A 14,882-nucleotide genomic window follows, 5' to 3' on the forward strand; every position below is an offset into this window, starting at 1 on the left:
CAAAGTTGGGTTGTTCTTGTAAGTACAAGGAACGTGTTTTTTGGTTGTAGTGGTTGCCTAGACATGCAGTGTCACACATTACAGTAGTTCTGTGGGTTAGCGGCATTTCCCATCCCCTTAAAGGAAGGTAGGAAGAACAGTGCCCATAAGCAGCAGTTTCCTCCCTGCTGCTGTTATCCTGCTGTCACTTCAGGCGGAGAGGGGGGAGGGGTGCAGGAATGCCATTCTCAGACAAAAGTCCTGTTCATGCCCTACTGCCGCAGACCCTCAGACACTTATCTTTACTCTAGACTGCTGAGTCTGAATTTATTCCCACTTTTATTATTACGGAAGTTTAACCGCTTTGTATATATTATAAGTTTGGTTGAAGCTTTTTTTTCTTCCCCTTTTAAAGGGCTACTCTGGGACACCATAGAATTTTTTTTCTTTGGGTGTAGTTGCCATACGGTGCTTATGGGGGCATATAATATACTTACCAATCACTATATCAATATATCTGCTCTGGTCGTCCCAGGTGACTCGGGCCTGGCTTGTAATTAGTTGAATGAAACAGATATGCTGTGTGAACAGAAGTGACTTCCTCTATTTTTTTTCCTATAGGATACTCATAGGACTGAGTAGAGATACTTGGTGTAGAAGTTGTTCTAGCAAGAAAGTCTACTGGGTTCTGTGCTGTAAACAATCCTCTCTGCTCAGGTTTCCATTCAGTGTGATTGGAGGAAGAAGACCCCTCTCCACCTCCGAACACACTGAAAGGAGACATGAGCAGAGAGGACAGCATACACATGCATTTGAGTGAAATTAGTTTTTAACCCCCTTCTGCTGACCTCACATAAACTAATGGACTGATAGTGCCGTTCTTACTTTTTATGTGCTCTGTTGGCTGGCACTGCCCGCTCCTGTTCGTATTCGTAAACTTGAACCATGTTGCACTCAGATTTTGTTACTGAGTAATATCACTTGATATGTTTCATTCCTCAATAAACGAGTTTAGAAAAACTAAAATCTATTTAATTAAATATATTACACGCACTCACACTGTTTGTAGGGCTTATGTTGGTGTCATACCTAGACCGTGTACTCAGCATAACTTTGCACAGGAAAACAAAAGGCTCTGTTTGGCTTAAATGTTACGGATTGAACCTGCTACTTTAGAAAATGAGAACAAAATGGGGGGGGGGGGGGGGGGGGAGAAATGTCTGGCCATGTATCACTACATGAGACCCACCAAACATGGAGGTAATCATTCCAGTTTGTAAGAATTGAGAAGTTCTTTATAACCTAAAAAAAACCCTCAAACTATTTGGGTTCATCAAGAAACCAAAATAAGAATCGTGTTTTTAAAATTCCGTATTCCAGTATGTAAAGTGTTGCTGTGGTCATGAGAGGGGTAACTAGAGCCGTTGGGAAGTGTAACATTCGCTCTGTATGGTAAGGCACATGGATATTGTGTTGCGGCTGGACTTAAGGATTTCGCTTCATTAGGTCTTGGGTAATAATTAATCCGTACTTGGCGGCAGGAGATACAGAAGCAGAGAACGGAAAGCAGTTTGATACGTCAAGTGAAAATAAAGCAAGCTTGCAATGCAAATGGGAGTGAATTGTTAAGAGACAAGCATTAACCTGTGGCTTGCTGGGGGACCATCTGTTATGTCACCTGGCTGCCGGCGGTGGTTCAGCTCTGCCGTGGTGTATCATAGGTTTGTACAAGTTGCTTGGAGCACCATGTGGCGTCTGATGAAATCTGCATAGCCCATGACTCATTACAGAATGATTACAGTTAATTAATGCCGCAGTGTTCTGCTCAGTCAGCAGCGCCACGGATTTAGCTCATGTTTCTCTAGTGTTTGGTGAAGGACACAACCACTTCCTGTTGGAACTGTTCTAAGTTACAAGTTTCATCCTGCATGTGCCTTTTCAATGAAGGTCTGGTAAGGGTGGCGCAGGGGCTGTTTGGGGCAAGTTCCTTCTGGCACTGCAGTCTGTGTGCAGAGTTAACAGCATATTCTATGGCTTCTTAGTAGACACGTGCCCTGCAAAGAAATAGAGCATGCCGCAGTTTGTTTGCTGCGCGAGATTTCGCGCGGCCGTCTGCATAGAATTGCGTTTGTTAACGCAATCCTATGCAGGCTTCCAGCGGAAATCTCGCCGCGGAATTTCTGGCCATCTGCAGGCGGCCTAAGGCAAAAAAATCGGCCTGATCTTATCCAATTGACGCTGGGCTGCTTGCAGATACCTCTGATACACTGCAATGAGCTGTGTACTAGTGTAAGTTAGACAGGACTTCAGCTGAGAAGGTTTGCATACACTGACAGCCTGCAGAGATCATAAAAATGGTATAAAAATTTTTTAAAAATTACAAATTCTTTAATACCGCAACTTAGTATTTTTAGTAAACCACTTCACAGAAGGCAGTAAGGTCCCCAGTTACTTAATCAAGCTCACTTTTAGGACCCAAAAATATAAATTCATAATTAACTTTTAATAAATATTGCTTAAAAACCTTATGGACACACAAACAAAAAAATCCGCTATCCGGTAGGGAATATGAAATTGTATCATACAGTAACACTTCAAGATCAGTATCGATCCTGGACGTTTTCTTATGTCTTTTACGTCCAGAAGATAGCTCTTTTTTGGGGGTTTTTTTTTTTGGTTTAAATGTTCCAAAAAAAACCTATGCATTTTTTTCCGAACCTGAACATGATGTCGTAATCAGCCGGAATCTGCATACAACTCATATAGTTCAATATATAATAGACACGAGATGTTTTAATGCACAAAATAGTCCTTGTAATTTCCCTACGCGTTTCGCCCACTGCGAAACAGAAAATTGTTTATAGATTAGGACTATAATCCATTAGAGGCAATGAGTAAGTATAGGTAAGGTACTGTATTGAATTAGCACCCCACTATGAGGAGTGATCGCTGCAATAATTCCTCCTAAGCTGATATGCGGTACTTGATAGCCTAATAATATTTCCTAGAGGAACAGTGCCCAGTTATCACTTAGAGTGATGTCTTGGTCAATACCCAGATAGTCTGCGCACTAAAAAAAGTTCCCCAGGTAATACATCGCTGTCTATTAGATCCTTTTAGTAGGTGAGTTTTGATATACTCAAAAGCTATCAATAGAACAGCTCCCACTAAATAGGGTTTTTCTGCAATCAGGCAAGTGCTCAGCCTAGTGAAGGGTTGTAAGATTCTCCCCCCCCCCCCCCCCCCCTTATTAGGATCAGATAAAGCAGAAATGAAATCATAAAATAAATAGAACAAGCGGCAGCATGACAGTCCTGGTGGTGGACTGCCAGCGAAACGCGTAGGGAAATTACAAGGTCTATTTTGTGCATAAAAACATCTCGTGTCTATTATACATTGGACTATATGAGTTGCATGTAGATTCCGACTGATTACGACATCATGTTCAGGTTCGGAAAAAAATGCATAGGTTTTTTTTGGAACATTTAAACCAAACCCCCCCCCCCCCCCCAAAAAAAAAGAGCTATCTTCTGGACGTAAAAGACATAATAAAGAAAACGTCCAAGATCGATACTGATCTTGAAGTGTTACTGTATGATACAATTTCACATTCCCTACCGGACAGCGGATTTTTTTGTTTGTGTGTCCATAAGGTTTTTAAGCAATATTTATTAAAAGTTAATTTTTATGAATTTATATTTTTGGGTCCTAAAAGTGAGCTTTAGTATTTTTAGTAAAACTGGTCAAGCCTTTTAAGGCTGCTTTCGGGTGGTTTGTTGCATCATAATGTGGACACATCTAGACCTTCTGCGGTTTATCAGAAGTGACGTTAGATCACCATAGGCTGAGCAGCCAAATATACAGTCCTTTCCCCATACCACCAATTTTATGGGGTTGCTTGGTCAATAGTTCCTATTGCTGGACCATTAAAAACGTCTCCTCAGCGCCTGAGGTGTAATTGGCTCCCAAAGTGTGTATTACCAGTATGTTATCTAACCTGAATGTAAGGGAAGAACAGGTTGCAGTAAAATGGCACTCAAACCCCTCACAACTTTAAGGCTTTTAGACTCCTTTTGGGAATACAATTGCAGGCGTCATTTGCAGTCTTTATTGTCGTTAATATTTTATAAGCTGCTGATCTAATATTGCCTGACGGCAGACTTGCAGGACGCTGCTGGAGATGAGGTAATTTGGAAAATCAAGGTGTAGATCAATAGTGAGACATTCTTGGCCAGTGAAGTACATTTTGCTCTGCATGGTGGTTTTACGTATAATCTGTTTGTATCAGCATATATGTGTACATATAACAAACAGCGGATGAAAATGCAGAACCGCATATGCAATGTACTTTGTAGAATTATGGAAACAGTTGTACATAAAATGTTATGGAATATCTGAATGTAATCTGCAGGCGTCATCCAACCAATTAATGGGTAGAAGACCATGCTCACATAAGCGCCATTTGGGTAGTTGGCACAGACACTGAGAATTAACTATAAACTGGTAAGAAACTCCATAGGAGACAGCCATCTCCCTAGCATGACCTCCACTGCCTGATGACTAAACTATAAAGTGTAGCTTTTAATAGTGAAGAGATTAGAGTCAAGAACAAAAATGAGATGCAGGATAAAAGGAAGGGAGGCGAGGAAAAATGGCGAATGTAAGGGATAGATTTCTGGCCTACTCGCCTAACACAGATAAGATCTTGGGAGGATTAGCTAATTCCTTCCACAAGTACGAAGACAGTACAAATGTATCAGTGTGTTTCTGTGTCATCACAACAAACTTCTCTACTCTCATTATGCCGTACAACTCCAATGGCCATTCTCGTGGAGACAGGATCTCGGTGGTCTTCTGATTTCTGCGAATCTCCATTCTAGCTGCCGAGGGAGGATGACCCTTTCTATACTGAGCGAGTGACGGTATATTTGGCTTAAAAAGTCGCCGAATTTGAAGCAGGTTTTTGACAGTTCCAGCATTTCGTACTATTTCAGCCAAATAAGATGTGACCTTTGGTACCTTTAACCAGTTGGAGGCCTCTACTGCTCGACTTCCAGCAGGGCACATTTAAGTCACACAATCCCAATGCACGTTACATTGGGATGTGTTCAAATCTGTGTTTCTGGTTCTGCCAGGATCCTCTGTCGCAGATCCTTTCACGTTTGACAGTTACTGTGTACAGCATTATTTTTCCAGTTATACTATAGACCCGTCGTTGGAATCTGACAGTGTGGTCTTTGTCATTGGGGGCCTGAGTGCCATTGGTATCAGTCATATGGCTAATCCACCACTGCCACCTGGTTTCTGGTTTATATGGAACCACTACATAGGTGTGAACAGAGTTTTATACTCTAGATTGTTGTTCTTTTAGCTTGTAATCCTCCCTTTTTAGATAAAGTTAGGAAGCTGGAGGAGGTATTCTGGTACCTACAGGTGTGGGCAGGATGAGATGATTCACTGGTGAAGGTCTGGCAGGCAGAAACCATTCCTAAAAGCAGACACTGGACCATTGTTTCACATAAAAATGATGCCGTAGAATTAGTACTTGTGATAAGTCTCCAACCGTAGGACACAGTTAAGAGCTGAAAATTAGCCAAGTGATTCATAAGTGCTATATTGTGATAGTTACTGCTAAGATCTGCAAAATGATTCAGGTAGGGAGTTTTCAGGCTCTCCATAGTTTTCCATGCTTTGTACCATACTAGATCTGGACAGCCACCTGAAGGTATGTAAGTATATATGATATATATATATATTTTTACACCACAAATTGTTGACCTTTAGTTACCTCCCCCCACCCCAAGTGTTTAAAAATCTTTTAAGAGGTTGTACCAGAATTTCAATTTTTACTCTGTCTGCAGGATAGGGGATAATTTGCTGATCGGTTGGAGTCACTGAGACCCTCGCTGATCTAGAGTAAATTAAAAACTGTCAAGAAGGCCTAAGGGGTATTATTGTATCTTGACGCCACCGGAAGCTAGGGGTTTGACAGGGCTTGGATGCAGGAATGCCCCGGTCACGCCCCTAGCTCCCGATTGGGTCAATAGGTGAAGGTCCTGGAAGGTGCTAAACTGCTGTTATCTGAGGCGTGCTATGTGACTGAACAGCCGTCCGCAGCTAACCGCCTATTGCCTGGTTCTGGCGCTGTGGCCTCCCAGCTGTCCTGCTCTATGCAGCCACAGCCTCTTACTCAGAGTCCCCCGTCGTTGTAGGCTCCCTTCTCTCCTCATGCAGTGTGTGGGGGGATGCATGTAAGGGGGGAGTGTAGCGTGCCGCTGCCGGCTCTTAGCGGACCTTAGGCTGGTGGTGTTGTATCTTGATGCCCCCTGTACGTGACTGGCTGCACAGCTGGCTTGCCTGCAGGTCCTGGCAAGCCAGTAACCTAATGCTGCAGCTTCAAGTCCTCTGAAACCATGGCAGGCTGCAGCTCTATTCCCTTATGGCCCCCACTGCAGCCGTGCATTGGACCAGCTGAAACCCCCTTCCATGGCAGCGGCGCCCCGCTCTGTGTTAAAGCACAGAGCGGGGTCGCCATGAGTGAGGCCACAGTGCTGCAGAAGCTGCTTCACCCCCCCACCCCACCCCCAGATGTGTTTAACATTCCGGTGGACAGTGGGGAGGACACAGCGCCGGGGGTCCCGTAAGTGACAGACTGTCCACACACAGAGCACCACAACAGCAGGAAACCTTTACACAGAACGAGTGTCGTTCAAATTGAACATAAACGATTATCATTCAGTGTAAACATGGTAAATAAACAATTATTCATTCATTCATTCATTCACCTATCATTCTGCATTCATTTTATTCAGGCCTAAAAATCATCGTTCTTTGTTTGCTAGTTGCAGCGTGTAAAAGGTGATTGATCGTTCATTGACCTCTTCCGGACTCCTCGGACAGACCAGCGATTGACCAAACGAGCTATGATGAAAAAATGTCAACTGGTCTGTGTGGAAACAGATGATTGAAAGCAAGAAACTCTGTAAGGCCGGCTGTCCACGGGCGAAGCTCCGCCGCGGGAGCCACCGCCGAATCTCTGCCGGTTAGCCCTATCTAATAGGCTGACCACGGAGTATCGGGGCAATTCGCAGCATGCCGGACAGGTGCTGGCGCTTTCCATAGCAATGCTATAAGAAGCGTCGGGCGGCGTGATTTGCCGGCGGTTTACCGCCGGTGAATACACTGCTGTGGACAGGGGGCCTAATTGTTCCGACAATTAATTCCCGATGTAAAAGGCCCCTAAGAGCCAGTAAAACCAGTCTGAGACAACTTTGACTCTCGACCACACCAGAAAGTTTCCCAAAAACAGTGGAATTGTAGATTTAATCAAAAGTGGTGCAGAGAAGTCGAACAGTTGCCCGTTCCAAGCAATCTAGTTTCTGCACTTTTTTTTTGGCCCCATTTAAAATGAAAGCTGCATTCTGCTTACCATCACCATTCTTACGAGGTCCTGTCCCTTTCCCCATTGTTTTGTTGTAGCTCTGTTGCTGCAAAAAAATGACTGGGAGGTCTGCAGGAGGGTGCTGCGCTACATCTCACTGATGCTGGATAAATGTAGGGGCTCCTTGGGGCCCAGGATAGACGAATATTGCTGCTTATGTGGTAATATTTTGTTGATGTGTGACCCCCATTAAACGTGACCATTTTAGCCGTGGGTTCCCATCAGGTCGGCCAAGTGGCTAGATTGAAAGCTTTCAAAATGTATGACTGCAATATTATGATTAAAGTGGCAAATGTTGCCTGACCATCATATATTGCATTTCCCGTTCATGTACCGGGGGATGGAAGAGGTTGTAGTCTTTTCCAACCTGATTGTAATGCAGTATTACTATTGTGCGGAGTCACTCACGTTGCACATCTCGGTGCATTTTTAGCTTATTTTCACACATGAAAATTGTGTTGAAATTTGTTCCATACTTGGAAATGATTTTTTCCCCTGCAGCGTGCACATGATTTCTGCGAGCAAAATACAACCTTGTTGCATGCAGTTACAATGTGCCATGCATGCTTCTGGTCATATTCGGCACAAGACCTTTGACACCACTGACTTGTTCTGCAGATAAAGCATGCCCTACACGTACATGACTGGTGGGACCACCGGGGCGTGGGGAGGGGGAATTGAACTTTTTCCCCTGACTTTTGTGCTGTAAGAACTTTATCAGATTCTGCAACCCTTTTAAAGCGCTACAGAATAAGTTGACGCTATACAAATAAAGATTATTATAGATCCAAGTTTTTGGGGTTTTTTGTACATGAATGAATAGTTTTAGGGCTTTTTAAATTTGGCTTTAAGCTTGAACGCTGGAACAGCTGGCACAGTGCCATCTACAGCTCTAAACTGGGTTACTAAATACCATTCACATAAAATGATGCTGATTGTGGTGCACATTTATTTACAAAATACATTGAAGTGTATGATGTGTGCTAATTCCAAAATGTATTCTACAAGGCATGGCCTGATTTGCTTCTTGGGTTAATCTGATGCCGCTGTGATCTCCACCCAGTACAAAGCTTTAATTGACCTGGATGTTTGCTAATACATTAATGAGGAGGCCTTGCTGACATGCGTGGACTGAAGATGCTGGTGTTGGTTTCCTCAGCTCTTATTTACATATCCACAGAAGACAAGCCACTGTCTTGCCTCTTGCCTCTCTCCTCCGGTGTGTCATGAGTCTGCCGTGCTTGCATGCTTGGCTCCCAGACGGCCTGGGTGGAGTAGGAAGTTCACAATCCCATTTATAATTTAAGTCTTGCATCAATCAGCTGATGCTTAATGGAAATGATAATTTTAGTTCTAAATTTAGGAGCTAATTCAATCTGGTTCTCCAGTTCTTTCACAATGTGCATGTCTTCTGTCCTTCATAATGACTGCAGAGAATGCCGGCCTCATGTTGGCTGTTGTAAGACTTGTTCCCTTCCGGCCCCAGATAATACGTGGGAGCTATGATGGGCACGGGAGGTTCAGGCTTCACTGGATGTGTTTTTACATACACGACTCCTTGTGTTTTAACTTTACGTCCCAATGTTGTACTGGATTTAGGCATTTGTCAGCCAGCAGTCAATACCCATGTGTTCCGTTCTTACAACTTGTTTCTCCATGCTTTAGGCCGAGCTCTCACAGGCGTGTGATTACAGCGTATTACATGGGCTCTGTACGCTCATGTGATATGCGGTAACTCGCAGGCAATCAATTACGTTGTCTTGCGCGGTTCAGATCACATTAGCATGTCAAATTGTGTAATACACGAGCGCAAAAAAAGAAGGCAGCATATTCTATTTTCCACATATATGCAAGTTGAGATATATGCCTTTGTACTCTATGGGCACATATATCCGTGGGATCAGACTCGCTGAAAACGAAAGCATTTCTTGATATTTTTATTGGGAAAACCCTTTTTAAGGTTACATGCTCATAAATGGAGACCATATAAATAGTGATGTATAAAAAATGTATTACACCTGCGACACCTCTTGTAAGCACATACATAGTGTATTTACCCCATCGCTGAGAACACAGGATGGCATCTTGTACTTATGGGCTGCGGCAGTGGTCCTCAGACGTTAGGATTTTTTAAAATGTCCAATATGATTTGCTTGAACACCAGTCTGTGGACAGAACCACCCCCACCTCATTGTCATTAGTGTGGGGGATTGGATGATGCCTACGAAGCCGCACAAAAGATATGCAAAGGCACAGAACCTTTTATGCAGAAACCAAACCAATAATAAAGGACTGATAAACAATATGAAGAGACAACCAATTTTATTCATGATAAACGCACAAAAATATTTGGAAGAAAATGCAAGCAGCAACTAGGAAATATAGACCCCTTAAGAAGTTCTTACAAGTATTAGTGGTGGCATAGGTGCATGTGCGATGAGACCAGCCATCATGGCAGGTATGTGCTATTACACTCTGCAGGTGGAAGTGATCTGTGATGCTACTTATTGCCACTTGTATTATTGCCTTTTGACGAAGCTTCGCTATGGGTTGGGGGGTATTCTTGTATCTTGTCACCACAAGGCTGATGGGTGGAGATGGGCTGAGGTAAGGGGAATGCCCAGAGCTTATTGGCAGCCACGTACACACCCACACTGCTGTGCCCGGAGCTCTGTGCTAGCTGCCTATTGGCTGCTTTTATACATACGTTCAGCCACCTTCAGGGAGCTGCAGAGACCAGCAGCTCAGTGAAGAGGCTTCAGAGGGAGGATTGGAAAGGCTTCACAGAGGGAGGGAGCTCCCTCTGTGTCGCTGTGTTGTCATGGCAACTGGACGCCAGATACAGGGGAATGCAGTGAACGCTTTCCATAGACTACTACCACGCTGTCCATGGGCGGAGGATCGTAGCGATTCTCTGCTCGCAGGATTTAAATCGCAGCATGCTGCAGTTTGCTGCGATTCTCCATGGTGAGCCTGTCAGCTTCTCCCCGGCGGCAATCTGCCGAGGGATATCGCTACGCCCATGGACAGGAGCCCTAAATCCGCGGGAGAATCACGCTTGTGGGCACTGAGCTATTAGGTTCAATAGAACCCAATAGCAGCGTTTTTCCGCCGCGGATTTACGCCCTCTCCGTCACTGCGTTGTCATGGCAACAGGACGTAAGATACAGGGAAATGCAGCGAACGCTTTCCATAGACTACTATGGAACGCGCAGCTCTGCTGTCCATGGGCAGAGAAACAGCAATTCTCCGCTTGCGGGATTTAAATTTGCAGCATGCTGCGATTCTCCACAGTGAGCCTATCTGTCAGATAGGCTCAGCGCGAAAAGCCAGCGGCCCCTCCCCTGCTCCCCAGCGACGATCTGCTGCGGGATATCGCTACGCCCGTGGACACGAGCCCTAAATCTGCGGCAGAATGACGCTTGTGGGCACTGAGCTATTAGGTTCAATAGAACCCAAAAGCAGCGTTTTCCCACCGCAGATTTCCTACGTGTGAGTCACGGCAGAAATATGGCCGTGGGCATTAGCCCTTAAGAAGCTCCTCTCCACGGGCGATATGTTACTGCGTTATCTGCGACCATAATCCGACCGCGGGTAACGCAATGGAAAGTGCAGCTCACTATCATTCTCCACTCTTGGGATTCACATCGTGGCATGCTGCGATTTGCCACGATTCTCTGTGATGAGCCTATATGTCTAATAGGCTCACAGCGGAGACCTCAGTTCTCTCCCCTGGTCCTGCGGACAGGGGGCCTTATAATGCTCACAGACGGATTTCTGCCGTGTTTCACGCGGCGGAAATCCGCGGCGTTATCCTGAAGCTGGGCTAATGCCCACGGCCGGATTTCTGACGCGGTTCATCCGGCGCAAATCCGCGGTGGAAAGCCGCTATTAGGTTCTATTGAACGTAATAGCTCAGTGCCCACAAGCGTGATTCTGCCGCGGATTTATGGCTTCTGTCCACGGGCGTAGTAATATACAGCGGGAGCCGCCGCAGGGGAGAGCTGATGGCTCTCTGCGCTGAGCCTATCTGATTCTCCGCTCGTGGACAGCGGGGCTGCGCTTTCCATAGTAGTCTATGGAAAGCTTTCACTGCGTTCCCCTGCATCCGCCGTGGGAAATGCAGAGAAAAATCGCCTGTGGACAGGCAGCCTTAAACCGTGGAAAAGAAATCGCGATCGCCAGCGGGGACCTTTTTTTGTTTATCCCCGCTAGCAATTGCGGCGTACTACCGCTGCAGAATCCCGCTACGGCTGTGGGCATTTGGCCTAATAGCTCAATGTTCATGCTGCAGAATTCCGCAGCGTGAAAGAAATGTTCTAATTGCCGCGGGAAACCGTGCATCCTCCTTCTGTGAGCCTATTCACTGAGCTGCTGGTCTCTGCAGCTACCTGAAGGTGGCGGAAGGTGTGTATAAAAGCAGCCAATCAGCAGCCAGCATAGAGCTCTGGGCACATCAGTGAGGGTGTGCATGTGGCTGCCAATAAGAAGCTCTAGGCATTCCCTTCAGCCCAGCCCCTCTCAACCCATCAGCCTGGTGGTGACAAGATACAAGAATACCTTGGGGGATCGTCACCAGCCTTCCATGTCTTTGTCCAATATCTGATTTGATTGACCTTTAGTTACTTCATCTATTAAGGATCTTGAGAGCACAAAGTCTCCATCCCCTGGAAAATAGAACGATCCATATATCTTTCCATGGCTGGGTCATCATCTTTGTCGGCAGTAGACAGCTTGTCCAGCACCTTCATGGTTTCTTTGGAAGGAGATGGTGTTGGTTCCTTTTCTTACTTCTCAATTTGCCCATATAGTAGATGGCAGATACAGGAGAAGACTACACATGGTGGTTTATGATGAACTCCAGCTTTCATCTACAAAGATGTTTGAAGCAAAGTTAAAACGGTGCATTCATCTGTAGAGTTCAGTATGAACAGTTATGTCTTTGCACTATAGTTCAACAGTCAGAAAGAAAACTTTGGAGCTAGGATCGGAGCCAGAGCGGCTTCTGAGAGGGGCATGTAAGAAAACGCTGTGGATACAGCATACAATGCACCCTGCAGTCCTGTATTTCAGTACTGACCTTCTGAAGTCTTTTTCGTCTGTCCTCGGTCTGGTCGTGTAAAATATCGCAAGTAAAAGATAATCCCGGTTCTTTTATTTAGTGCGTCGGCTCAGTGTGACTGGGTTTTTTTTTTTTATAAACTAGGGGTAAAAGTGAGAATTATCAGTTCTTACATTTTTTACGGTGCATTCATTTCAGTGATCAGCATTGGCTACTTATTTGTTACTGTTGTGATCCGGAAACTATCAGTTATAGAATTCGCCAACTGCAGCATCTAATACATCAACTGGGTAGGTTCTCGCATTGGTGAACGCTGAAATTAAAGGGTTAGAAAAACATGGCTGCTTTCTTCCAAAAACAGTACCATTAAGGTGAATGGGAGCTGAGCTGCAATACCACACACAACCCTATAGACCAAGGTGGCGCTGTGTTTGGAAGAAAGGAACTGCACCAGAATAATATAGTCTTATCTACAATTCAGTTCCAGAGCTAGGACCGCAGGCACTTTTTTTTTACCTTTCTCCTTCTGCACGGTAATATTGAAAAACCCGTGACGTGTGTGTGTGTATGTGTGTATATGTATATGTGTATATATATATATATATATATATATATATATATATAATTTCTTTCAATCAATGGTGCTGTTCGAGGTTTTTCTTGCGGATTGAATTTATTAATCTTTTTCTGTTCCTTTTTTTTATTTTTATTTTTTTGAGACCAGACATACAAAATTAGCTATTTTATGTGTGTGTTTTTGTTTAACCATGTGGGTTAAATGTACAAATTTTTTATTTTTTTTTGTGTAATGAGCGCTGTGATGCCACAGATCGGTGAAAGTTTTTTATTTTGCACTTTAACTTTTTACCTATTTTTTATATTTTTTGGTCCCATTACGGGACTTGAATATTGCTACCATTGATCTTATAATACACTGCAATACTTCAATATAGCATTGTATTATATTGCTATGAAGCTATCCAAGAGGCTGAGCCTCGGGCCTCCTGCGCATTGCAAAGCCGTATTCTACATGTGGAATCTGGCCCTTGGAGCAGCTTCGTCCGCGCTCGCTGAAGTTTTCATCTGTACTGGTTTCTTTGTGGGGTTTTTCGTTTGGTTGTGTCATTTTATATACGCCTATATTCTACCAGAATATGAAGGTTTAGAAACTTCCTAGAATGGCATATTTTAAAAAGCAGACACTGCGGATGTAGTAGTGGGCATGAGCTGCTGTGGTGTCTGTAAATTCTCTAAAACATGAATGCAGGCTTATCAGTGTTCATTCTTCATAAGTCATGCAGTTGTTTCATTGCTTTAGTAATTCTTGTTTTCCATTGTTTCCTCAGCTCTTCAGGGAAGTACGGATAATGAAGATCTTGAATCATCCTAATATAGGTAATACCTGTTTGCTCTACTTCTAAACACAATTACAATGTGTTTCATGTTCAGTTGTGGTTTGGTCATCATGCTAATGAGAACCAATCTGTTATCAAATGTATCCAGGGAATCCTGATGAATCCCGTTAACTTAAAATGCAGTCTTGTCAAGAACAGTACTGCAGACTACACTGTTCACGAAGATCGAATGCCAGTGTCATCACCGCCTACAGGCCCATTTAGACATAAGGATTATCGCCCAAAAGATGGCTGAGCGATAATCGTCGTCCTTTACAGCGCAAGATGATCACTCAAGCGTTGAGCGATCACCTTGTGGTGTGAGCAGAGGATACAGAAGACAAGCTCTCAGCGCCCGGCTGTTAGACAGCCGAGCGCTCCAACAAGGTATGGAGAACAGAGCTGGAGCGCTCTGTTCTCCATACAGCTGAGCGCTCCAATGGAGTATGGCGAGCAGAGCTGGAGCACTCTGTTCTCCATACAGACGGGCGCTCCCACGGGGTATGAAGAGCAGAGCTGGAGCACTCTGTTCTCCATACAGACGGGCGCTCCCATGGGGTATGGAGAGCAGAGCTGGAGCACTCTGTTCTCCATACAGACGGGCGCTCCCATGGGGTATGGAGAGCAGAGCTGGAGCGCTCTGTTCTCCATACAGCCGAGCGCTCCAATGGCGTATGGAGAGCAGAGCTGGAACACTCTGTTCTCCATACAGACGAGCGCTCCCACGGGTTATGAAGAGCAGAGCTGGAGCGCTCTGTTCTTCATACCCAGCCTGTCATCGGTGAGCGGTATACAGTTTAAACAATAGTATCAGCTGTATCCCATTGTGAATCCCTGCTAAGGCTCATAGCAGTGGTGCAGCCTTGTTTTTGTTTTTCTGCTCTCCCCTCTGTGATGCCATGGGCATTGATAAAACAGGCTCTCGTGTTACTACATGACCTCACATTGTGTCACCATCTTAACTCTTCAGGGGTATGTGTGTGTCTGTGGCAGATTTGTTGTAGAA

At 44.7% G+C, this 14,882-nt stretch overlaps 1 protein-coding gene across 4 annotated transcripts in view; it reads left to right on the forward strand.

Annotated features, from left to right (window-relative positions):
• Positions 1 to 14,882, forward strand: part of MARK3 (microtubule affinity regulating kinase 3) — a 69,913-nt gene that overhangs the window by 16,147 nt on the left and 38,884 nt on the right. For all 4 annotated transcript variants that reach the window (XM_066608112.1, XM_066608115.1, XM_066608114.1 and 1 more), the window contains exon 4: positions 13,829 to 13,877. In XM_066608112.1, coding sequence (XP_066464209.1) covers positions 13,829 to 13,877 — 49 coding nt within the window. The remainder of the gene's footprint in view (positions 1 to 13,828; positions 13,878 to 14,882) is intronic.

This window comes from Eleutherodactylus coqui, chromosome 6, assembly GCF_035609145.1.
Source record: "Eleutherodactylus coqui strain aEleCoq1 chromosome 6, aEleCoq1.hap1, whole genome shotgun sequence".
NCBI classification, from domain to species: domain Eukaryota; kingdom Metazoa; phylum Chordata; class Amphibia; order Anura; family Eleutherodactylidae; genus Eleutherodactylus; species Eleutherodactylus coqui.